At 51.8% G+C, this 25292-nt stretch overlaps 1 protein-coding gene across 1 annotated transcript; it reads left to right on the forward strand.

Moving 5' to 3' along the window:
* Positions 1-3554: 3554 nt before the first annotated feature.
* On the forward strand, positions 3555-11661 carry PLPP2 (phospholipid phosphatase 2). Its single transcript, XM_061188925.1, is given in 7 exon segments — positions 3555-3687; positions 6603-6754; positions 6933-7207; positions 10451-10508; positions 10744-10920; positions 11172-11250; positions 11253-11661. Coding segments are annotated over 7 exon segments (966 nt in total). The 5' UTR covers positions 3555-3635; the 3' UTR covers positions 11426-11661.
* The last annotated feature ends 13631 nt before the right edge of the window (positions 11662-25292 follow it).

Below are 25292 nucleotides of genomic sequence, written 5' to 3' on the forward strand. Positions count from 1 at the left end.
TACTTGGGAAGTGAACTCAGCCCCTGCTCCGGTGGGCTGTCCCTACTGGGCGACACACAGGACAGTGGTGGGGTCACGGAAAGGGGGTTCTTGGCCTCTGAGGTCTGGAGGACTCCCTGGCCCTCCTGTGCCGCCTGTGTCACTTTTCCTCATCAGTCGTAACCTGCCTGAAGGACCCGGGCCTGTGGCTTTGCGGGCAGGGACGGAGGGGTGCGGTGGGAGCTTGACAGCATGCTCGATGGTGTGACCTGCCCAGTCTTCCCTCGTTTCTTGAGAAGCAGGTGGAGACCAGGTCTCGTGAAGACGGCTCTGTGACCGTCTCGCACGGCTGTGATCCTGCGAGAGTTCGGGCTCTGGCCCCTGGGCTGCTCGTTGCTTGTGGGCTCACCCTCATTCAGAAGCAGTGACTGAGTGCCGGGTCTGTGCTGTCCTGCCTCCTGGGGCTCAAGCCTGGGGGTCGGCAGATACAGTCTGAGAGCACAGGAGGGGTGGGGAGGGGGCCGTGAGGTCGGGGTGGCCTGCACGAGGGGCGACGTCACTGGGACTGGGGCTCCCGGATGGGGACTCAGTGCTAAACTGGGAAGGTCACCCTGTCCCCGACTGGAAGGTGGTGCGCCCTTGAGGGGTGGCGGAGTCCTGGGAGCAACGCGGTTCTGGGATTCTGGGTGAATTGACGCTGGGTTCTGACGGAAGCCCACCTTAGGTGCCTACCTCCACCATTTTGTCTAGTGCTTCCTAGTGGGGCAGGCCACTGGTCAAGCACTTCACTATGACCCCAGGGCGGGTGCTGGCCTGTGCCCATCGTGCAGATGGAGAGACTGAGGCGCCGACTGCCCACTTAGCCTTCCCTGCCTGGACGCACCCGGCACAGCCACCTGGGGTACAGCCTGGGCTCCAGGACCCTCGGCCGGGAGTGAGGCCCGTGTCAAGGAGCTGACTCCAGGGTGGCCTGAGCCCCATGAGAAGTGCAGAGAGAGGCGGGGCTGCAGACTGCACTCAGGTGGCACCTACTGTGTGCCAGCACCTTTCTGCCCACGCCCAGCACTTCTTCCTTGAGACAAGCCTGGGCCCCTCAGGTGGGGTGAGGCAGCGGTGACCGCCAGGCACAAGGGGAGGCCCAGTCTCCAGGAGACACAGGTGAGGCTCGGGCCCCAACTAGGGGCTCGGTTACATCATGCTGCCGAGCCCGGCTCCCCCCGGGGCGGGCCTTGCTGGTCCCAGGGGGATTCCCCAGCTAGCCCTGATTTTAACCCTGATCATAATCCTTGCTGCCCTCACCACATTTTGATCTTGAGCCCGCCCAGGTATTTTAAGGGCAGGGTGAGACAGGTCAGCAGGGAGGGGAGGGTGGCCACATCTGCTCCAGCCGCATGCTCTCCCTTCAGCCACTTGGTCTCCCAGCTCGTCAGGAACAGGCCATGCTCCTTCCCACCCAGTCTCTGCCCGCGGGAGCCTCCCCTGTTCAACCCCACGGTCTCCACCCAGGTCGGGCCCCACCACACTCCTCTTTGGCTGGCCCCGCCCGCCCGGCACGCAGTAGGTGCTTAATAAAGAACCCCACATTTCATTGATGCCAGTATCATGTTGCACCTTCCCTACCTAAACTGAAAGTGTCAAGACTACGCAGAGAGGAGTAGTCACCCGATTGCCACAAGGCTAAAGTGAAGAAAGTGCCATGATAATGACGCTGGCTAACATTCATGTAACATGTATGCCAGGTACCTTCACACGTATAATTCCGTTGCGTGAATGAATGAACGGATAAATGAATGACAGGGCCCACCCCTCCCTGTGATTACAGCAGGAGGAGCCAGTGGACAGAGCCGGAGCCTTCCCGGTGCGGGGCCACGCTGGCAGGAGTCCAGGGGTGCTGGATCCCCCTGAGCCCGAAACTGGTCCCTGGCGACAGCCCCACCCCTGCTCAGACAGAGAAAAATCCTCCGGGCAAGTAATCTGATTCTTCTGGAAGCCTTGGAGGAAGTCTGGGGGTGAGGGAGGAAGCTGCATTTTTAGGATGTGCCTTCCCAACTCCTCAGGGTGTGCGGCTGGAAAGGGGGGTTGCTGGGATGTGCTTCCCGCACTGTCTCCGCCACGCCGCGGGCGGAAAATCCAGGTCCAGCAGCTTCCATGCAGAACCTTGTTATGTCCTGGGGGTGGGCTGAGTTATTTTGAGTGTGTGTTGGGGGGGGGCGGTGTCTGATGGCCTGCTTAGGGAAAGTTGTTCCGGGGTTCAGGGGCCTCGGCCCAGAGACACCCCCCTCAACCCCACCGTCTGGCCAATGGTGGAGGAGCCACAGATCAGCTGTGCATCGTCGCCCCCCCCCAACACCTTGGCTCTCTCCCAACCCCCACTCCCCCCACGGTGCAGGCGTCTGTTCATCCTCCCAGGAAGCAGGGTCGGGGACTCTGAGTTCACGTCTCGGCTGCTTGACCTTGGGCCAGGGGATGCCCCTCTCTGGAAGCGGCTCCCTTCATCTCTAAAATAAAGCCGGGAAACATCTTTCTGTTTTAAGATTGTTGGAGGGGGTGGGCCGGTGAACGTGGTTTGGGGGTGGGGCTGGGGCCAGGCTGCTTGGGTTCAAACCCCAGCCCTGCCTCTTGCCACTGTGTGACCTTGAGAGAGTGGCAGAACCTCCCTTGTGTCTCGCCAGGTCCAGGTAGGGCTCTCCAGGAGGTGGTGACACTCCCCAAGGCCTCTCATTTGGTTCCAGCCCCAAGGATCCCGTGTGGGTGTGTGGACCTCCTGCGCCTCCCAGCTCAGGGCTGCCTCGGGACCGGGTGGGCGTGCAGGGCACAGACCCTAACCCTACCCTTCCGAGCGTGCGGGCAAGTTCCTACCGCCCGCACGATTTGCTCCCTGTAAAAGGGGGTAGGAAGTGTGCCACCCAGGAGCAGGGCCTGGCACAAACAGGGTGGGCGTTGAGGAACTTTCTTTCCAATGCCAGGGATGGAAGGGCTGCCAGGATTTTAAGCATCAGGAGGAAAGAAAAAAAAACCCTGCAGTTAAGCCGTGACACCCCCCATCTATTTGTAGGCACTTCCTGATTCAGACGTATTCAGACAGGCACACAGGAGCTCAGTGCCCCAAAGAGGAAACCGAGGCGCAGCCTGCGGGAGCCCGAGCTCCGTCCTCCTCCACACCCCTTCCTGCTGGCCTGTCCGTTCACCCCTCCCTCATTCCTTCGTTTGTTCGTTCCTTCTCCCGACCCCCGACTCAGCCGACCCAATCCGTGGGTGACCGGGGCGTGCGGCCGGACGCGGACGCTCTGGGGTGACACCGGACTGGCCGTCCCTGAGCCTCAGCCTCCCGGCGGGGGGCGGGGGGAGTGCTGGGCGCCGACGACCCCCCTTCCCCCCCCCCAACTCGGAGACCTGCAGCCCCTCCTGCCGCGGGTCTCGTACCGACACTGTTCCCCTGCCACCCCCGCGCTCTCCCCACGCCCCTCCTCCCCGCGCGCATCGGGCGGGGCGGGGGCAGAGTCCGCCCCCTCCCCTCGGAGGCTCCGCCCCGCCCTCCGCTCCCCTGTCCTGCCCGCCCCTCCCGGGTTGGGCCAGGCTCCCCGGCCATGTGATCCCGCGGCCCGGCTGGGACGCGACGGGACGCGCTGGGACGGGCGCCGGGGGTCGCGGGCGGCATGGAGCGGAGGTGGGTCTTCGTGCTGCTCGACGTGCTGTGCGTGCTGGTCGGTAAGAGCCGCGGGGACCCGGGTGTGTGTGGGAGGACCCTTTCCGAGGCGGGCCCATCCCCGGTCCCCGCAAAGTTTTGTAGGACGGGCTGGGGGCTGCAGCGGCGCTACCTCTCGGAGGCCCCCTGGAGGTGGGGGGAGCCGGGGGAGGACCCTCGGGCCGCGGATCGAGCAACGCGACCCCGCCCCGCGTGCCCCGGCACCCGCGCGCGCCCTCCCAGGCCTCAGTTTCCCCCGCGCATCCCTGGTCGGAGGGGGTCGGTGTCCCCCGCCCGCGGCAGCAGGAAGTCGCTGCCGGGGGCCGCTCATGCCTCCCCCTCCCGCCCTGCCCGGCCCGGCCGGGGCGGTGATTCACGCGGGCGTCGGCTGGGCTCGGGCGAGCCGGGCGGGGGGCGCGGCCGCGGGTCGCCCCGGGAGGCCCTCCACCCCGCACCTTGGGTCGGCTGGTCCAGTGGGCTCTGGGAGGGCGGAGCCCTGGCCGGGGGCGCACGGGCAGTGGTGGGATTCGAACCCGCGCCCCGTCGCCCTCCTCGCTCGGGCCCAGGAGAGCCGGGAGAAGGACTGGGCCGCAGGCTGTTGTGGAACTGGGGGCCTCGGCGTGGCGCGGGCCAAACCTGTCGGGCGGGTTTGCGGGCCAAGCTGGGGGCAGAGGCCCCCTCCCCGCCCCTCCTCCAGGGTCCCGGAAACAAAGGCTGTGTGTTTGCTCCGGGGCTGTGCGGACAATGGGCCCGGAATTCTACCCTCGGCGCAGGGAGGGGCCCCTCCAGCCTAAACTGCCCTACCCCCAGTCTGGCTCCTGCTCCTCCGCTGGGGACCGAGGGGTCTGCCCTGACTGCAGGCAGAGGCCAGGCTCTCCTCCCATGTCCTAGAAGAGACCCCTTTTGGGATGCGCCAGGTGGCAACTGGAGGTCCCCAGGGGGTGTCTGCCAACCCTGGGCATCGTTTCCTGAGCACTTATTTATTTAAACATTTGTGTGGCACTGACTGTATGCGAGGCACTAAGCAGCATGCAGATAATTAAACCTTTTTCTCCAATCAGCCTATGAGGCAGTGCTGTTATGCTCCCCAGTTTCCACCCAGAGATGTTCAGGTGCCCGCTGGAGGTCACACAGCAGCGGGGGAGGGGGGTTGGAGCTTAGATTAGGTTGCGTGCAGCTGCCATGTGCCAGGTGCTGGGGGCCCGGGCAGAGCCAGCTCCCAGTCTAGAAGCTTCAGGACACGAACAGTTCAGTCTTAGATGGTGACAAGGGCCCTGGGGAAAACACCAGGGGTTGACACCAGGGCAGGGAGGCTCTGTTGGTGTCTGCTGTGGGGACATCTGAGCTGGCGCGGCCCAGGCAGAGGGAGACTCCATTCCTGTGCTCTGAGCTCTGCGCCCTGAATCCCGGGAGAGCCCAGCTCCAGTTCTGATCGGGGGTGCCCGAATCTCCAGGGGGGAGGGCTGGGGCTTGGGGACAGGAGGTGGGGGGCTGACTTGATGCCCGGGCCCCCATGGGAGCCCCTGCCCTGCTCAGGCCGTGGGGTTTCTCGGCCTCTCCTCTTAGGCCTCCACCCTGGCCAGAGAGGTCTTTTGGAAACATGCTCCCTCCCTCTGCTGCAACCCTCCCGAGACCCCCCGCCCCCACTGCAGAGCCCCTCTCCCCCAGCACTCTGCTCTCCAGGCTCAGGCCCATCTCTGGCCTTGGCACTGGCCACCACTCTGGGGGATGTTCTTCCCCAGGTCTCCCCTGTACTTCTTCCTTTAAGGCACCTTCCCTGTGTGGCCTCCCCGACACCCTACTGAAGGCCGCAGCCACCTCCCCGATTCCGGTCATCGTGTGCCTATTATTTTTATTCCCAGCTGCTCTCAGCTCCATGAGGCAGATCGCTGTGTTCTTCACCGAGTCTTTCCCTATATCAGCACCATCACACGGTGGTCCCGGAGGCCCTTGAATTTGGCCTTTGGAAGGAGGAGTTGGCCCTGCCCTCCCCCTGCTCTGGTCGTCAGGCCCCAGCAGAGCCACACCCTTTTCCACGTGTCACCTGCCCTGCCAAGGCCAAAGGGCACCCTGCCTGGGTTTGTCTCTGTGCACCCACCCTGGGGAGCAGCGAGCCCTGTGCCCCAGCCGCCCTTGGTCACCCTTGGCTGGCGGGGCCTCTGGACTCCGGGGCTGCGGCCGTGCCAGGCAGGGCCCGGTCATGACTTGTGGCTCCTGAAAGTACCTTTGGACTGAGCTCCCAGGGCCTGGGCCGGGCCTGTCGGGTCACCGTGTGGCCGGCTCAGGGACAACGTGTGGATGAGGTGTGTTCCTGATCTCTCTGGCCGGCCTGTTAAACACTGGCCTCGGCCAGGCCCCAGCAGGCTCCAGGGACTCAGCCTTGAACACGACAGGCACTCCCCCCCCGTCACCCCCCAGGTGCTCACAGAGCGCTGTGTGTAGCCGGGAGAATCATTCGAGTATCACACGGTGATTGCACAGTTGCACACAGGCAAGAACCATGAAGAACGGAAGTTTCCTGCTGTGAGAGGGCTCCCAGGAGCATGGAAAGGAGTTAGAGGTGTTCTGGGCCGCGAGAAGGACGTGAGCAGAAGCCCTGGTGGCTGCCTGCCGGCTTCGTGCAAAGGGCAGAGAGGAGGCTGGAGGGAAGCGAGGCGGGCAGAGGGTGGGCGACCTTGAAGGGGTGGACGCTGGGCCTGGGCAGGACGTTGGTGTTTATCTGATGATGACGGGGAATCACAAGGGGGTTTAATGGGGCAGTGACCTCCCATTTGCTGTGAGAAAAGCTCCTCCTAGCTCTCGGGTGGGCTCGGAGGTGAGGAGACCCGGAGGGAGGCTGAGGCAGGCGTCCAAGCGCTCGGTGCCGGCGCAGGCCCGTCTGTGTGGCCCTGGGGCTCAGAGAACCTTGTGGCTACCGGCCTCCTCTCCCCAACCCCAGCCTCTCTGCCTTCCGCCATCCTGACGCTCGTGAACGCCCCGTACAAGCGAGGATTCTACTGCGGAGATGACTCCATCCGGTACCCCTACCGTCCAGACACCATCACCCATGGGCTCATGGCCGGGGTCATCATCACCGCCACCGTCATCCTTGTAAGGCAGGAGGGGCGTGGAGGGAGGGGGCTGGGGCGTTAGCAGGTCGCGTCCTGCCCGGGGTGGTGTCTGCGGGGAAGAGGGCCCCCTTGGAGTTCCCAGCTCCCCAGTGACCGTAGGGAGGCCGCGCACCCTGACCCCTTTCAGCGGCCCTGAAGTCCCCGGCTGTTCCCCGCAGGTGTCGGCCGGGGAGGCCTACCTGGTGTACACAGACCGCCTCTACTCCCGCTCTGACTTCAACAACTACCTGGCCGCCCTCTACAAGGTGCTGGGGACGTTCCTGTTCGGGGCTGCGGTGAGCCAGTCGCTGACAGACCTGGCCAAGTACATGGCTGGCCGGCTGCGGCCCAACTTCCTGGCCGTGTGTGACCCGGACTGGAGCCGCGTCAACTGCTCCGTGTACGTGCAGGTGGAGGTGTGCAGGGGAAGCCCTGCTGACGTCACCGAGTCCAGGTGGGTACCGCAGGGGGCCCGGGCCGCAGACACCCCACCCGGGGAGGAGAGTGGGGGCTGGAGAAGGGCCCTCGGGAGCTGGATATTGAGGGACGAGTTGTCAGCTATAGAAGGTACAGAGGCTCCACGCTGGGCAGAGAACAGGCAGGAGCAAGGCCTGCAGGTGCCCGTGGGCCTGTGTCCTGCAGGCAGGGGGGTGAGGTGGCGCCAGGGGTGTCGGGCCCTGGAGCAGAGCAGGAGGGGTCAGGAGTGACCCACCTCCCCTCAATTTCAGGCCCCACCCTCACGCTTCTGCTCTGTCCTCTCACCGTCTCTACTGGTAAACTTTTCATTTAATTGATGTCCTTATTTTCCTTCTTTAAAAATTAGATAAAAATTCACAAAGCATAAAATTCACCAATTTAACCATCTTAATGGGTACAATTTGTTGGTTTTTAGTACATTCCCCGTGTTGTGCATCCATCCCTGCTATCTTATTCCAGAATATTCTCATCACACAAAATAAGTCCACGTCCATGAGCTATCGCCCCCCTCCCCAGCCCCTGACAACCACTAACCCACTCTCTGTCTCTGTGGATTTGCCTGTTCTGGATGTTTCACATCGGTGGAATCACACACTGTGTGGCCTTTTGGGTCTGGATTCTGCAGTGTTTCCAAGTTCACCCACGTCGTAGCTTTTGTCAGTTTTTGCCTCATGTATTTTGGGCTCTGTTGTTAGGGGTTTATATCTTTGTAACTGTTATTGATATACCTTCTTGATGGATTGATTCTTTTCTCACTATATAATGTTCTTTGTCTTGTTATTTGTTTTCTGTATATTGTATCTTTTTTGTTTGTATTTCAATTTCTCCATTACTGCCTTTTCTGTTAATAGGTATTTACTCTGCAAAAAATTTGCAGCTATATAGTTCCACCCCCACCCCTTACGAGGTTATTGTCACAAATTATATCTTTATACATTGTGTGCTCATCAACATAGATTTATAATTACTGGTTTATGCGGTTTTTAAAAAATTGAGCTATATTTGCCATATAACATTATGTTAGTTTCAGGTGTACAACATAATGATGAGATGTTTGTATTTATTGTGGAATGATCCAGTAAGTCTAGTTATGTGCAGTTGTTTTTTCTTTTTTTAATCATGTAGGGAAAAGCAGGACTATAAACCAAAATACATTAACACTGCTGTTTATGTTTTGTAATTACTTTTACTGGTGACTTTTACGGTTTTTTTGTGGATTTGAGTTACTGTCTAGTATCCTTCATTCCTCCATGAAAGACTCCCTTTAGTATTTCTTGTAGACCTTGTAGGTGTACAAGCTATGAATTTTCTTGGTTTTTGTTGGTCTGGGAATGTCTAAATTTCTCCTTTATTTTTACAGGATCATTTTGCCAGATGTAGAATTCGTGATTCACAGGGGTTTTTATCCTTTCAGTACTTTGAATATGTCATCCTTCTGGCCTCCATGGTTTCTGATAAGAAATTAGCTACTAATCTTACTGAGGATTCCTCGTACACAATGAATCCCTTCTCTTGCTGCTTTCAAGATTTTCTCCTTGACTGTCTTTTGGTAGCCTGATTATACTGTGTCTCTTTGTGGCTCTCTTCGAGTTTATCCTCTTTGAAGTTCATTGAGCTTTTTGGATGTGTAGATTGATGTTTTTCATTTGATGAAAATATTCTTCAAATATTCTTTCTGCCGCTTTCTCTTCTCCTTTTGAGACTCTTATTTGTATATATGTTGGTACATTTGATGGTGTCCCACAAGACTCTGCGGTTCATTCATTTTTCTTCATTCTTTTTTTTTGTTCCTTAGACCAAAAGTCTCGATTGACCTATCTCCATGTTCACACACGCTTCTGCCTGCTCAGATTTTTTCTGCCTGGTGATTTATTTCAGATACTATAGTTTTGAACTCCACAATTTCTATTTGTTTCCTTTTTATAACTTCTGTTTCTTTTTGGTGTTCTCTATTAGGTGAGACATCATTCTCACAGTTCCTTTAGCTCTCTGAACATATCTTAAATGGCAGATTAAAAGTCTTTATCTAGTGAGTCTAACATCTGGGCTTCCTCAGAGACAGCTTCTAGTAATAGATTTTATTCCCCCGGGTATTTCCCGCATTTTTTCATGCATGCCGTATAATTTTGTTGTTGTTGTTGAAAACTGGGCATTTTAAATGTTATAATTTAGCAACTCTGGAAATCAGATTCTACTCTCCCCAGGGCTTGTTTTTGCTGTTTGTTGTAGTTGTTGGTTGTTTGCTTAGTGAGTGTTGTGAACTAATTTTGTAGAGTCTGAGTGGCCGTGAAGTTCTGCTGTTAGCTGAGAGATCAGCTAGCGATTGGACAGATATGTCCTTAAATACCTGGAACCGGGGGAAAAAAACTTCCATTTTACAGACGGGCTTTGTGTGCTGTGTTGGGGCATGTCAGTTGACAACTCTGCCTTAACCTTTACTTCTTGCTTGGTCAGCCAGAGGTGAGAGCTTAGGGCCTTCTCAGGTCTTTCCTGAGCCCTGAGGCCCAGCCCTGGCCTCTGGAATCCCAGCCCTTATTCTCCAGAGCTTCTCATTCCCTGGCCTTTCCTCCCAAGCTTTTTGGTTAGTCTGTTTGCTGCAACTGCTATCCGTTGCCCCAGGCAGTGGTGACCATTACACTTGCTGTAAATATTTACGACCAGTGATCCAGGGAGCCATCAGACAGGACCGGACGATCTCAGTTCTTTGTAAGTGAGCTCTGTTCTCCCTCCGCGGCCACCACCAATCTGATTCTTACCGTTGTTGTCAGTTTTTTAGTTGCTTTTATGGGGTGGGGGGATGGACCTTTGGAGTCTCTCAATCTGCCATCTTTTCTCTTGCCCATTGATGTCCTTTGTTAAAACTTGAAATTATATAAAAAGAAAATGTGAGCCTTGTATCAGTGACCACAGGTGGAAAATAGTCTTGAAAAGAAACACAGTGAAAGTGAAGCTGCTGGCTGGACACAGTTGTCTGCCCTCGGTTCTGTGTTCAGGGCCTGCAGCATCTTTGTGGTGAGGCCTTAAAGACCGCGAGACCCTATCGCATTGTCACAGAAATGGAAAGGGAAGAACTGATGGTGTCCAACAGTGGCCGTGTTTCTACATGAAATCTTCCCAGACTCTGGAAGGCATGGCAGGATGGGACCGGGGCCGGGGGTGTTTGAAGGCAGAGGTGCCGAGTGTGGGCCCTCCCGAAACCTGCCGCACTCTCCTTTCTCAGGTTATCCTTCTACTCTGGACACTCCTCCTTTGGAATGTACTGCATGATGTTCTTGGCGGTGAGTTTGTTTCTCTGTGACTTGCTTGTTGTGGAGCCGTGGCCAAGGCCCTTCCCTGGGCCTCAGTAAAGCGGGGTGGGTGGAGGTGGTGGTGGATGGGCTTCTGGTTTGTTGATAAAAACTGGAGGCCCTGGGCCTACAGGTTCCAGGCTCCTGGCCTCAGTATCACCGTCTGTGCGTCCGGCGGGGGGTGGGCTGGCAGGCTCCCATGCTGACGGCTGCTCTTGGCCCCCAGCTCTACGTGCAGGCCCGGCTGTGCTGGAAGTGGGCACGGCTGCTGCGGCCCACCGTGCAGTTTTTCCTGGTGGCCTTTGCCCTTTACGTGGGCTACACCCGTGTGTCTGACCACAAACACCACTGGAGTGATGTTCTCGTTGGCCTCCTGCAGGGGGCGCTGGTGGCCGGCCTCACTGTGAGCTCCCGGGCCCCGACCCCCTGCCCTGACCAGAGACCCCCCTCTGGGGCCCTCCTGCCCTCTCTCTGCCTCTCCAGGACCCTAGCCCTCTTCTCCCATCTTTCCCCTAAGATCCCACCTCTGCTGTCCTCACTGCCCCCGCCACGGTGCCCCTCAGCTCCTGGGCTCCACTGCCCCTCCCTGCCCTGTGCCGCCCCATCCTGTCCTGTCCCCGCCCAGTCAGCTCCTGCCCTCCTCTCCTCTGCTAGGTCCGCTACATCTCCGACTTCTTCAAAGCCCGGCCCCCGCAGCACTGCCTGGAGGAGGAGGAGCTGGAGCGGAAGTCCAGCCATCACTGACACTGGCCCTGGGCGAGGCTGGCTGCAGCCACTGCGGGTCCCCTCCTCCTGAGACCCTCAGGTCTCCTCCTCCTGGGGCCGCAGCCGCGTCCAGCTGGGGCTCGGGCTGTGGGCAGCGAGCGTGTCCATGGTCCTGGCAGGTCCCTAACCCAGGATGGCGGTGAGGGCCCTGCACAGGCCCTAGGCTGGATCCTGGCGTGGGTTCCACTAACCCCACCTCCATGCACTGGGCCAGGGGTCTGGGGGTACCTGGGGCAGCCCTAGCGTGTGGAGGGGGACTCTTCCTCAGAACCTCTGTCTTTTGTTGGGTATGGGAAGGGACCGAGAGATCCCAGTGGATGCCGTTTTTGTGAAATGTGACGTCTATGTGGATTTTTAGTAAAATAGGGCGTTTGCTTGACAGATGTTATCAGCACCTCTTCCTTATGGCCGTTCTGAGGACTCTCTTCCTACAGCAGAGGGGGAGACCCTCTCCGGCTGGGGGCTCAGCTGAGCGAACCAGCCATGCGTGCGTTGCTGCGCTGGTCACGTGGGCAGGAGGGGTGCAGGAGAAAGGCCAACTGCCCGTTGCATTCTCCTGTGGCGCTCAGGTTGGGGGTCAGGCGGACCTGCACAAGCAGTCGGGGTGTCACCCTGCAGAGAGAGCCCTGAACAAAAGACACCTGCCGCCGTTTGGCCCCTGGGGCCGGGGAGGCTAGCAGAGACCTGAGTCCAGGTCGAGTGGAGAGGTGCATTTCCAGCTCTTCCCTCCTCCCAGTAAGGAGGCCTCTGCCGGGGGCCCCTGTGCAGGCCCCCAAGTGGAAGGGCTTGGGCAGAAGTTCAGATGTGGGTAAGAGCATGGCCACAGGAGCCTGGGTCCTCAGCAGCACCCCCAGAGACTGACTGTGTGCAGGGCTGTGCTCAGGTCCGCTGAGAGGGCAGCTCCCGTGGGCTCTGCCAGGTGGAGCCTTGCGGTGGCTGTCGTTGAGTTTGAAAGATCACACATGGGGTTTGGGCCTGGAGCGGGCTCCTTGTCCCCTTTCTGCTTGGGGATATACCACCCCGGCCCCGGCCCAGGCCTCAGAGTCCCTCCCCTCGAATGACCGGGACCTCTGCCCTCGGATCGTCCCGTCTCAGTAGTGCCCACCTGCATCCGTCCACTCCCTGTGTCCCTGGAGGACTCACTGAAGCTGAAACTCCCCCAGTCCTGACCCCTTCCCTCTGGTCACATGGACCCCTGTGCACATGGGGCTTCAGAAACGGGCCCCCATGACTTCTGCCCTGGAATGGGAACCCCTCACTCACCATCCACAAAATTGAATGTCAGGCAAGCGGCATCGATCAGGCCATAAACAAACCTTAAAGAGGGAAAATAGGTTCAAAAGCTTAGTGTGGGGAAGACTTTTGTAATTGGGAAAAATAGAGAACGGGAAGTAGAGGGAAGCTGGGGCCCAGGCCGGAGCAGGGGGTCAAGAGGTGGAACAGATGATGAGGTATAGACTCCATGTGCCAGGAAGGTGTCCAAGGTGACTGAAGCTTCTGGACCTGATCACTGATGGGCCGGGGTCCCTGAAACTTGCAGAACACACAGAGCTTACCTGCTCAACCAGAGTGTAAGTAGGAAGTTTAATCTTTCATCAAATATCTGGGCAAAATGGGTGATTTAGTTTTAAGGGTCTGTTTTTGTTTTACCTGCACCCAGAACCTGTCTTATTCCGTATCCGTTTCAGGGTGTTCCCGTCTGGTCTTAGCAGTGCTTGGGGGCAAAGATGCAGCCTAGCAGCCTTCACTGGAGGCCAAGATGGAGAAGATGAAGATCTTCACGGCCACCATGGCCTTGCCCTCAGCCTGTGGTAGACGGGGAGGGAGGTGGCCCACACACTGCAGGTCAGCAGGACGCTGAAGGTCAGGAACTTGGCTTCCTTGAAGGTACTGGGCAGGTTCCGGGCCAGGAAAGTCCTGGTGAAGCTCCCCAGGGCAAGGAGCCCAGGTATCCCAGGACACAGTAGAAGACAGGGACCAAGCCCCGGTTGCAGGCGAGGAGGACACATCTAGGCTTGGAGTGCGTGTCTGTGTCAGTGAAGAGAGGAGAGGTTCCCAGGCAGATTCCACAGAGCGTTGGGTGGATTGGGGAGTGGATGAGAAAGGTGAAGTCGGGTGCCCCTGACACCAACCAACTTTCCTCCCAGGAGCAGTGATCCTGAAACTCAAGACCACACAGATGGTTTTGGCCCAAACAGTGGAAACAGCCCAGTAAACACCGTGCCAGATGTGGTTGCTGGAGGGCGCAGGTGGCCGTGCTGGGACGGCCGATGAGGGGTGAGCAGCTCAGGAAGCCTGGGCACAGGGAGATGAGGAGGACGCAGCTGAGAGTCTCGTTCTTGGCCTTGACCGTGGGTGAGTCTCGGGCTTAACGAAGACCCCGAGGACCACAGCTGTGAGAGCAGCGGAGCAGAGAGCCGCCCCCAAAGGGTCCTCAGAAGCTGGGCAGGTCACAGCCTTTGGGGGGGGGCAGCGTTCTCTCTTACTGTTTGAGTATGGGACGCTGCACACACTGGTTTGCATCTGACAAGAAGGGCAGAGATGCAGTGTTTCAGATTCAGTAATTCTTACAAATCCAAGCATCAGTGTGTGGTCACATTGGAAGTTAGGACATATTGATACACCCAAGCAGCGCTGCAAGGAAACTCCCATGCGTAATTTGAGGTTTACGGTCCTTATGGTTCTATGGCAAAAATAGTCTTTTCTCTTTTCCTCTTTACATGGAGGGGGGTGGGAGTGGTGTTTCTTTAGCTGATTCTCACGGGAAACTCCTAGGTTCTTAGCCAGGTAAATATCATTTCTCATGGCATGTTCTCGACGCTCAACATTCTGTCTACCTTCTGATGTTGATCGGGTTTTGAGAACCCCTCCTAACTGAGTATTGAACCATATGCAGGAATTTCTGTGCAGCACGGTGCTGTGGTTTTGTAGGAAGTCATGCTTGCTTTTTCACAGGTGAAATTTTGTAAGGGCTGTGACTGACAATATTTCACAGTACAAAAATGGGATGAAAATGTGGCAGAATTTAGTAATTATGAAGTCTGTCTGTTTGTGTATAGGAATCCATTATGTCGCTCTCTTTACTGTATTTTGAAAACTTTTACAGTAATTCAAAACAGGAAAGCTCTGCCTAAGTAAATCTTCCTAAGTTGAAAAATAATGTATTCATTCCTCATTCACCAAATAAATCCCTGTTTAAGTTGTAACAACATAAAATCCTAATTGAAAAACTTTGTAATGTTCGTTACTGTAGCGGTTTCTGCTCATGGGTTCCCAGCAGCAGTGGAGGTCATGACGTTCATGTCTGTCTGACTGACCACGAACAGGCCATTGGTAGGGACTTTGTGGAGGGTCACCCCCTGGGGCTGTGTGGTTTGGGGATTCTTCCTGGAGGCTTAGCAGCCTCAAGCCTGCTAGTCTAGCCCCGCCAGTACCGTCAGCCATCGAGCACCTCTTATGGCGGGGGGGGGGGGTGGTGGGATGGAGGGGTGGGTGCTGTTCTACTGCAATTTTTAAAACCTGTGCTTTTTCTTAAGCCTCTTTTAGCATATTTTCAGCAGCTGGACAGCTCCTAGGTCTCCTGTCGGCCTGCTGACTTCCCGTATCTGATGTGAACATGCTCCAGAATTTTTCTGTTGGCCTCGTTTTTATCAGTGTGATTTTTTGGGAGCCAAGTAGCCCAGTTTATACAATTGATAACTACATTTTTGGGTGAATCTAGGGCACTAAGTAACAATTTCCAATTGGAAAAAGGCTGGAATCACTTGACAACAGGCACCCACCCTGCAAGGGTGCCCAGATCTCCCCTGTGCCTGTCTTTCCTTGGCCTCCAGAGAGAATGCTCACCTCTCACATCATCACAGACCAACAGCCCTGCCCAGGTCCAGGCATGGGGCAACAGCAACACCACCACGCCTGGGGCCAGAGGAGCAACTCCTGGAGGCCACGTGACTGACACCTGGTAACCGACCCTTGACACTCAGCAGAAGGCCACAGGGACCTTCAGTGACCTGAATGGGAAGGGGAAAAGCATGGTCATTTTCTTCTCCAAGGACACAATCAAGAGAGAATACTTCTGTGATACTCATTTGAATAATATCCCTTTTCACCTGCCATGGAAAGTGATCTGGATATTAAACAACGTTACTTTCAATAAGTGCAGCTGCAAGGGTTTCTTTGTACCATGTTTTCTTTTCTTTCTTTCTTTCTTTATTTTTCTGGCCACACCGCACGGCTTGCAGGATTTTAGTTCCCTGACCAGCGACTGAACCCGGGCCCTGGCGCCAAGTCCTAACCACTGGACCACCAGGGAATTCCCCATATTTTATTTTCAACGTCACTGGAAGGGCTACCTGGAAAAATTGCTCAGAACCTATTTCTAGGACCTCCTGCGGTTGACTTTAGTCTGTGAAGTCTTCATTCTCTCGCTTGTCATTGACGAGTCAAGTAAAGAACATGCCACTCCAGTTCTGTGCATTCCGGTTTTCCACCTTGAACGATGTACAAGGACATTCTCTCCTAATTTGTTTTACTGCCATAGTTTGTTGCTGGACAGGACGTATATTCAGCTCTGCCCCACCGTGCCTTCATCTCCACCTGTGGGAGTTTGTAGAGGTCCGACAGTGTCTCCCTGAGCAGGAAAAAGCTGATGTGGTTCCTGCAGTGACAGCGGTGGCTTTGTTCTGTTTCTCACAGGTGAAATACAGGTTGGTCTGGCCCGCTCCTGACAGCCATGCCAGGGAGCTCTCCAGGGTCCTTTGGTCTCTTTTGTAGGAAATGTATACGTGATATCCTAAGGGTGTGTTAGGTGGGTGATTGGTGTTCCTGTTGATCTCCTCAGTGTCAAGTCCAAAGGCCAGAATGTAAATATAGTTTCTGAATATCCACCTGCATTAAAGGAAGAGCCTTAGGGATCCAAAGTCATCCACACATGCGGTGATTATCTATTAGGCTAATCACAGGGCACCATGTGGTGCTTTGTCCAAATATGGAAGCCACTAATGACACGTGGCTTTTTAAATTCAAATTAATTTAAATTAACAGAATAAAAATCCAGTTTACCGGTCACAGTAAGCTGAGGAGAGGAAAAAGGATATTTCTGTCATTGGAGGAATTCTTTTGAGATATTCTTGTTTAGAGAATTAAAACTAAGAAAATTCAGTTAGGGTTAAGGTTCCAAGTTAGAGTTAAGGTCAGGGTCAGAGGTTAGGTTCAGGATGAGATTAAGGTCAAGGTCATAATTAAGGAGTGGGGAGGTAGCTCCATATCCTTGGTGGCTGAGTGACTATATCAATTAATTGGAATTTTCTGCATAAACTAAACTGAGGGGAAAAGTAGACAGCCATACAATTATAGTGGAGACTTTGCTATCCACTTTCAGTAGTGGGTAGATCTAACAGACAGAACCAACAACAAGCAAAAATAAAAATAAAAATAAAAATCAGTGGACTTGAATAACACCACAGACCAAATGGACCTAACAGACATATGTGGAACTTTCAGCCCAACAACAGCAGGTTGTACATTCTTCTCAAGCACATATGGCACATTCTCAAGTATAGATCACATGTTAGGTCACAACTCTTTAAGAAGATTGATATATACCAAGTATCTTTTCTAACCACAATGGAATAGAACTAGAAATCAATGGTAGAAGGAAAACTGGAAAATTCACAAATAGGTGAAAATTAAATAACACACTTTGAACAATCAGTGGGTCAAAGAAGAAATAAAAAGTGAAATCTAAAAATATCTTGAGACAAACAAAAATGGAAACACAGCATACTAAAACTTGTGAGATGCAAAGAAATAGAAAACTGTCCCTGTTTGCAGATGACATGATCTTATCTATAGAAAACCCTAAAGACCAAAAACAAAAACCTGCTAGAAATAAATGCATTCAGCAAAGTTGCAGAATACAATTCAAAAATCAGTTGTTGTATCTATACACTAAATAATAGTGATTAATGTTGAATCTTTTCAGGTGACTTGTCATCTGTAAACCTTTGGACAATTGTCTATTCAAGTGCTTTGTTCATTTAAAAATTGGGTTGTTTGTGTTTGGTTCAGTTGTAAAAGTTTTTTGTATGTTAGGGCTAGAGTTAGGATATAAATGTTAGGGGTTAGGGTTTAAGGATGTTAGGGTTTAGGGTTGGGATTGGAGTCAGGGGTTAAGGGTCGGGGTTAGAGTTAGAGGTCAAAGTTTAGAGTCTAAGGTCTAGGGTTCCAGGGTTAGGGTTGTTAGGGTTTAGGGCTTGAAGTTAAAGGTTGGGGTTAGGTTTAAGTCTCACTGGCCCACTTCCCCCTCTTCTTTCCCATCTCTCTGAGGCCTCCAGGATGGATAGGACTCACCTGGTCACGAGGCCCTAGCCTGACAAGGGCCTGCATGGTACCACGGGCCTCAAAGAGACCCTCAAGTCTTACACATGAGTCAGGAGTTGAGCTGGACAATTGGTTGTCTGCCTTGCCTAGTCCTGGACTCTGACAGTGGAAGAATGAAATGTCCACACTGGTCACTGACTGTTTCAATCCAACCTAACCTCAGTCAAGGATTGTGAAGGGCCTCAGAAGTCAGGCGGGGAAGGTGGTGCTGGCCCCACTCTATCTGGGCAGTCCCCAGGTCCGGCACAGCCCTGACACATAAGGGTACTTAGTAGACGTATATAGATTTATGCAGGACTGGGTGCAGCGACCTGCCAGCCCACAGCTGCTGCCTTCCTGATGGCTGATGTGGCCCTCCTGGGACTTGATGAATCCTTTGTCCCATCTGAGTGGGCAGCAGAAACAGGTCTCAGAACAGCCCTTGGTTTCTGACCATCCAGGCAGGCATCTGTGGTTCTCCAGCTCAGGTCAGTCTGGGCCCCGTCAAGCCCCCGTGGCCGATTACTGAGCTGACCCTGCTGCTGAGCGATTGACCAGCTACCTGGGCAGCCTAGAGAGCCCCTTGGGATTTTCTAATTCCCAATATCCCTACGGTTGGGAAAAGGGCCTCCTTCCTCACAGCCAGTTAGGTAATGGCCCTCTAAACATTGAGTGTGGCCCTGGCCACAACAGCCAGACGGTGGCACTGCAGTCCTTTGGCCTTCTGGTTGTAACAAAGTTTGACATTCATATTCATTGAGAATCAAAGATATGGGAGCAACTGGGCCTCCCAGTGGACAGTTTCACACTAAGGCCTTGTGTTCTGGGAGAGCCATGTGCGTCCATGGTCCAGCCCCTGTGGTCTCAAGAAAGCCAGCGAACTGTGGATTCCATGGTATGGAATAATCCTTGAGCTTCCCTCTGCTTCACTGAGCAAGAGTTTCCTTGCCATCCTAGCATTCGGTCGAAGGCACATGGGCTGTTCTGGGCCAGTCTCTGAGATGCAGGGATCCAATGCCCAAGGCAGGAGCCCTGAGTTTACAACCAGTACCTACCTTGCCTTTTCAGCAAGTGGAAGAGCTTGCCATCCTGGGAGAACAGCAAGAGCACTGGGTGGGCGGCTGCAGCCCCTGACCCTAAGTCAACCCCTTCTTTCACTGGGATTCCGATCCCACAGCTGTGCAGTGGGCTGTCAGTGATGTGGGATCTGCTGCTTTCACTGAGCCAGCATCTGTCCTCATGTCCAAGTCCAGCACCTCAGCTTTCCTTTGGGAACTGTCTCTCACCTGCTTCCAGTCTAAACAGTTCCAGAGGGCTGACCCTACATTTCACCCACCGTGAAAATAGGTGTATGATCCAAGTCTAGCCAATGCCATGTTCCATCCTGTGGGTGCTCTGATGAGCTCAAGGATGAGAATGTGACCCAAGCCAGGCCAAAGGCATTTAAAGCCATGACTTTTCACGGAGCCCTAGGGATGGAGAAACCCTTCGCAGTAGAATGGACATTGAGTGGCTTCATCCTGGAGGCCGCGGAAGCAGTGAGAGAGACTGTGCCTGTGAATGGGCCACCCCAGAGCACTTAGTAGGGTAGGGCTGGAGAGGGACCGGGTCACACTGCGAAAGGGTGAGCCCCTGGGTCTGCCAGGTCCAAAGCCATTCTTCAACTTGCCTCTTGCAATTATTAGTTTACTTCTATCATTTAAAGATATTAATTTATTTTACTTCGGTAAGTGTGTCCAGTCACTTGCAATCAAAAAAGTCCTGACACTTGAGAATCTATAATCCCTGAGATTCCTTCAGATGTCCTCACTGGGTGTGGCGTGGCTGGAAGAGTTGAAGACACTGGTTGGGGTCTGGTCTTAGGGGAGCTGCCGAACATCTCTGTCCCTGTTCCTTCCTTTTCCCAGGAGAGGAAAACCCCTGAACAATGAGCAAAGAACCAGCAGAGGGAAGAGGTCCCCGGGTGGTTAACTGGTCTGTTTGTATTTTCTTTATTTTAGGGTCAATTTTGTTAATGTGTATTTTTACTAGGCAATCACCCATTTCCACTAGTTTTCCAGTTTGATGCAATAGGTTTCTCATATTTGACTTTCAATTTCTCCTCTTTTTCTAGTGTTCTACAGAACTGTTACAATTAGTCAACCGATATTCATACGTTATTTTAAACTAAAATGTCCATATTTTATTTGGGTTCCCTTCTACCTTTTCTGTGCTAGGATCCCATCCAGGGTATCACATGACATTTATTTGTTATGTCTCTTTGGGCTCCTCTTGGCTTTGACAGTTTCTAGACGCCTTGTGTCAATGACCTTGACGGAGGTAGGCCACCGTGCAGACCCCACACTTCGGGAAAGGGGAGTTAGCTTGACTTTCTTGATGCATGGTTGAGTGTCTTATCAATTGTTTGGAATCCCCCTGCATAGGAGATTTCTATTCAACCTCATTTATTTAAAAAAAAAAATCTATGCGATCATTTATTTTTACCAGTGTGGACATCTGGATAGATATTTTGGGCTTTTTGGTTGTAATCCAGCACTACAGTATTTGGTTGTTTCATTCATTCCTGCTTTGGCTACTGAGAGCTCTTTCCATTGGTCCTGTTTCCCTTGACATAATTCCATCGGTGGGTTTTTTTTCTTGGTACTTTCTTATTTATACTTCAGGGTTATCCTGGCTGATATATTTACTGTCTCAGTCCTAGTATCAGCCATTTCTTCAAAGAGCCCTGGTTCCTTTTACCAGAGAATGATATTAAAACATGTGGGAGCTAAATGTGCTCAGCTGACAATGCAGGGAAATTTATGCACGCATTCCAACCTGTGTGAGTTGTTGGCGCTCAGGGCGGGCGGCTCCAAAATATGCCACAACGACATAGTGATCATTTTAAATTAAAGTTACTTAAGAAACAGGCTGAAGCAAGAGGAACACTTTGACCCTTCTCTCTGTCTCCCTGAAAGCAGGAAATAAATCTCCTGTGTGAAAGGCGCATCTGGAGGTAAAAGGACACCACTATTGCTAGAGACAAGGAATTCGGGGCCAGGAGCCTAGATGAACAAACCTCATTACTTCTTTTTTTTTTTAAAACGATCATACACCACCACCAAGTGGGTTTTATTTTATTATTATTATTTTTGGCTGCGTTGGGTCTTCGTTGCGGTGCACGGGCTTCTCGTTGCCGTGGCTTCTTGTTGCATGGGCTCTAAGCATGCGGGCTCAGTAGTTGCAGCACACAGGCCCTAGAGCGTGTGGGCTTTAGTAGTTGCAGCCCGTAGGCTCGGTAGTTGTGGCTCGCGGGTTCTAGAGCGCAGGCTCAGTAGTTGTGGCTCACAGGCTTAGTTGCTCCATGGCATGTGGGATCTTCCCGGACCAGGGCTCGAACCCGTGTCCCCTGCATTGGCAGGCGGATTCTTAACCACTGTGCCACCAGGGAAGCCCCTACTGCTTTAATTTACTCCCGAAGCCCAGACTCTGTTTAGATTCTTCACTAATTGAGCACGTCAAACCTCAGTTTCTTTGTCCTGTCAATTCCTCACAAATTTATTGTTTCTTTGCCTAAAAAGTATAAAAGCTGCCTGCTCTGACTACTACTTAGGTCCCATTTCTATGAGACCTCTGTGTGCAGGGATAAAAATTTGTTTTTTCCTCCTGTTAATCTGTCTTGTGTCAATTTTATTATCGGTTCAGCCACAAGAACTCAAGAGGGAAATTCCCCCTCGCTGACAGTATATTCGCCTAATTATAAAGATTTCTGTGTGGAATTGTCTTTAACCATATTAAACTAAAGATGAGTTTATACTGATGTCTCCAACATGATCTTTTATCACATGGATGTTGTAACCTTCTCCCCTTAATTATCTGTAACTTTCCACTCAGACGGTGAGAAAACTGCCTCCCACTGTCTGTCATTTATTTAATTCATTGCTTGTTCTCTTCCAGGTTACAGATATACTGGTTTCAGTATTGGTAGCTACTACCCCATGGGAAAGACCTTTATAAAATAGAGTCCACTGTTTATGTGTGCTTCATTTTGCCTTTAGTCTACAGAGTCTGTTCATTTCCAAAGTTACTGAGGTCAGCACCTTTTGCCCCACCACCAACAGTGAGTTTTTTTCATACATTTCTAGATTGGTTAGATTCTTTGTTACATTCTGCATTCCATCGTGTGACACTCCTATAACCTAAATAACTAAATTTTAATAGATTATGATTTACTTATTGGACTGTACAAATCCATGGGTTTAGACAAATGCATAGTGTCAGTTATCCATCACTTAAGTATCAAATGGAACACTTCACCCCACCCCACCCCAGAATCTGTTTACCGTCTCTGTTTTGCCTTTTCCACATTTTCATATGAATGGGGGTCATACAATGTGTAGCCTCTTCTGGCTGGATTATTTCACTTCGTATAATTCATGTAAGATTCATCCTGTTTTTTGCATGGGCTGATGGTTCATTCCTTTATATTTCTGAATAGTATTCCATTGCATGTGTATGAGAGGAAAAAGAATTTTTCCCTCTATCATTGTAGGTTCTTGGTTGAGACCCCCCCTCCCCCCATAATAAAAGATTACCAGGAAAAAAACAGAAGTTTAATAACATGTGTACCTCTTGTATGCATGAGAGATACCCAGGAAAACTGAGTAACTCCCTGAAATGGCCCAACTCACTTGAAATACCATCTTCTTCTAAATGGAAAGAAAACAGGGGTGTGGTTGCTGTGCAGATTTAATCCAGACCTTTTCTACTGAGAAGAATTTCTTGAGGTTTTGTCACCCTTCTATTCTTAGTATGGGGAGAGAGATAACCTTTCAAATGAAGATTTCCCTTATAAATGTAAATTTCCTTCACAAAAGGGCCATCTTGACTTGGGTTTCAGAGATTCTTATGTGTCTTTTTTTTTTTAAAGATTTTTTTGATGTGGACCATTTTTAAAGTCTTTATTGAATTTGTTACAATATTGCGTCTGTTTTATGTTTTGGTTTTTTGGCCACAAGGCATGTGGGATCTTAGCTCCCTGACCAGGGATCAACCCCACACCTCCTGCATTGGAAGGGGGACCACCAGGGAAGTCCCTATGTGTCCCTTTTAAAAAAAACCAAAAAACCAAAAAAACACCATCAGCCCAAAATAATCCTTATGCCAAAGAGACATATTTTGGGGTGGCATGTTCAGTTCCCGTGACATGGATGTACCCCAATTTGCTTATGCTTTCATCCACTGAAGGGCATACTGATTTCTTTATGTTTTTAGCCATTATGAATGGAGGTGCTGCGGACATAGTTTATCAAAACAGTTGTCTAAATGGTGGAAGAGCAATTGTTGGATCCTGAGGTGAGACTTGTTTAGTTTTGGGAAAAAACTGCCAAACTGTCTTTTGAAGCAGCTGTACATGCGTTCCATCAGCAAAGAGGGAGAGTTCCTATTTTTCCTCACCCTCCAGCAATCAGTTTTGTCACTTTTTTGGCATTTACCAGTTCTAATAAGTGTGCAGTGCTATCTTGTTTTAATTTGTAATTCTCCAATGGTATATGATACTAAGTATATGTTTGTATGCTTATTTATTGTCTGTATGTTATTTGACCAGGTGTCTGTTCAGATCTTTACCCATTTTAAATGGTATTGTTTTGGAGTTCTTGGTATAATTTGAGTACTTTTATCAGATATGTGTTTTGCGAATATTTTTTTCTCTCTGTGGCTTGTCTTTTGGTTTTCTGAATAAGGTCTTTCACAGAGTAACAATTTTTAATTTTCTAAAGTCCACATTATAATTTTTTTTTCTTTTGTGGGTAGACTTTTGGGATTTTTGTGTTAAAATTCATTACCAAAACTGATAGGGATAGAGTAGGATAGTTACACAGGTAGTTGTAGAAGTCCCCGTAGGGGATTATAGATAGAGAGGGAAACCTAGGGAACTTTGGGAGAACACTGTGAGTTAATGACCGCTCAAGAAAGCTATCTGAACGTTGGGGAACGAAGCAGGCTTGCTTAACTATAAATAAATAAAACCACGAGAGATGCCCTCGGTCATTAAGTGAAAGGAACAAATGAGGCCTGCATTCTGCTGGTTCAGCAAGGTGATGACCCTTAGGACCAAGGACAGGTATCCTGCCTGATACTAAAGAGGAGCAGTGATGTAAGCCTGACCTCAACTCGAAGAATGATGAAGAAGGCGGTCTTTTCCCCCTCCCCACTTCCCTTTGGTTATAAAAATGTAGCCCACTTAATCCTTGGGGCAGAGCCCCCTCTCTCGCCCGCTTGCATCCCTCACAACTATCCTATAAATCTACTTCTTGCCTATCATTTTACCTCTTGCTGAATTGGAGACACAAAGAACCTGAGCCTCAGCAAGTCCAGACACCAGGTGAGTGATTCTAATTAAAAGACTGTGGGCTCCAGTCCCCAAACTGGCTTTTGGCTGGGTCCGAGTCCCGGCACGTGGGTTCAAGTCCCAATCAGAGGTGCGTGGTTTCAAAACCAAGGTTATGTAGATTTTCTTCTAGAATTTTTATAGTTTTTCATTATAAGTTTGTCTATGGACAGTGTTGAGTAAATTTTGATGTGAGTTGTAAAGTTTGTGTCTACATTCATTTCATTCTATGCAGTTTCCAATTAATTGTTCCATAACTAATTGTGGAGAAGTCATGGGCTATTTGGCTAGGTTTCATATTTTTATCTCCAAATCTTAGTGGATTCACCAGGACCTCCAGCAGGGAGCACAGACCCACTGAACTGTGGGATGGTGTGGCCTGCATGTCCCCAGCGGCTCCCCGGGGGTGCGGAGCCCGCCTCTGTGACCCCGCAGTGCGTGCGCGTTCTATCTGTGGCCTTGGCTCCCTGCACAGAGAACGGGAGCTGTGTGTCCTCAGGACCTGCTGGGGAGGAGGCGCCATGGCGGGAGAAGTGGGGAGAAGCTTCCTGTGCATGGCTGACTGCTGGGGGCCAATGCTGAGGACCCAGCAGAAGAAGGGCTTGATTGGAGCATTGTGGGTTTTTCATTGGTTTTGTGTGTGGCGCAGACGGCGTCCAGTTTTCCCAGCGCCCTCTATTGAGGGGCCCGTCCTTTCCCTGCTGTGTGTCTTGACTCCTTCGTCATGAATTAACCGACCACATGTGTGTGGGTTTATATCTGGGCTCTATGCCTCTAGTCCACGTGTCTGCTCTTCTGCCAATTCCATGCTGTTTTAGTTGCTGTAGCTCCCTGATATAGTTTGAAGTCAGGGAGCGTGATTCTTCCAGCCTGCTCTCCTTTCTCAGGGTTGCTTTGGCTGTTCGGGGTCCTTTGTTGTTCCAAACAAATGTTAGGATTGTTTGTTCTATTTCTGTGAAAAATACCTTTCATATTTTGATAGGGATTGCCTTGTATCTGTAGATTGCTATGAGTATGATGGACATTTTAACAATATTAATTCTCCCATTCCATGAGCACAGAATATTTTTCTATTCATTTGTGTCTTCTTCAATTTCTTAATCAATGTCTTATAGTTTTCCTAGTACAGGTCTTTCGTGTCCTTGGTTAAACTTTTTCCTAGGTAATTTGTTCTTTTTGATGCAATTATAAATGGGATTGTTTTCTTAATGTCTCTTTCTGACGGTGTGTTATTAGTGTATAGAAATGCAGCTGAGTTTTGTACATTGATTTTGTATTCT

This window comes from Eubalaena glacialis, chromosome 4, assembly GCF_028564815.1.
Source record: "Eubalaena glacialis isolate mEubGla1 chromosome 4, mEubGla1.1.hap2.+ XY, whole genome shotgun sequence".
In the NCBI taxonomy this organism is placed as follows: Eukaryota; Metazoa; Chordata; class Mammalia; order Artiodactyla; family Balaenidae; genus Eubalaena; species Eubalaena glacialis.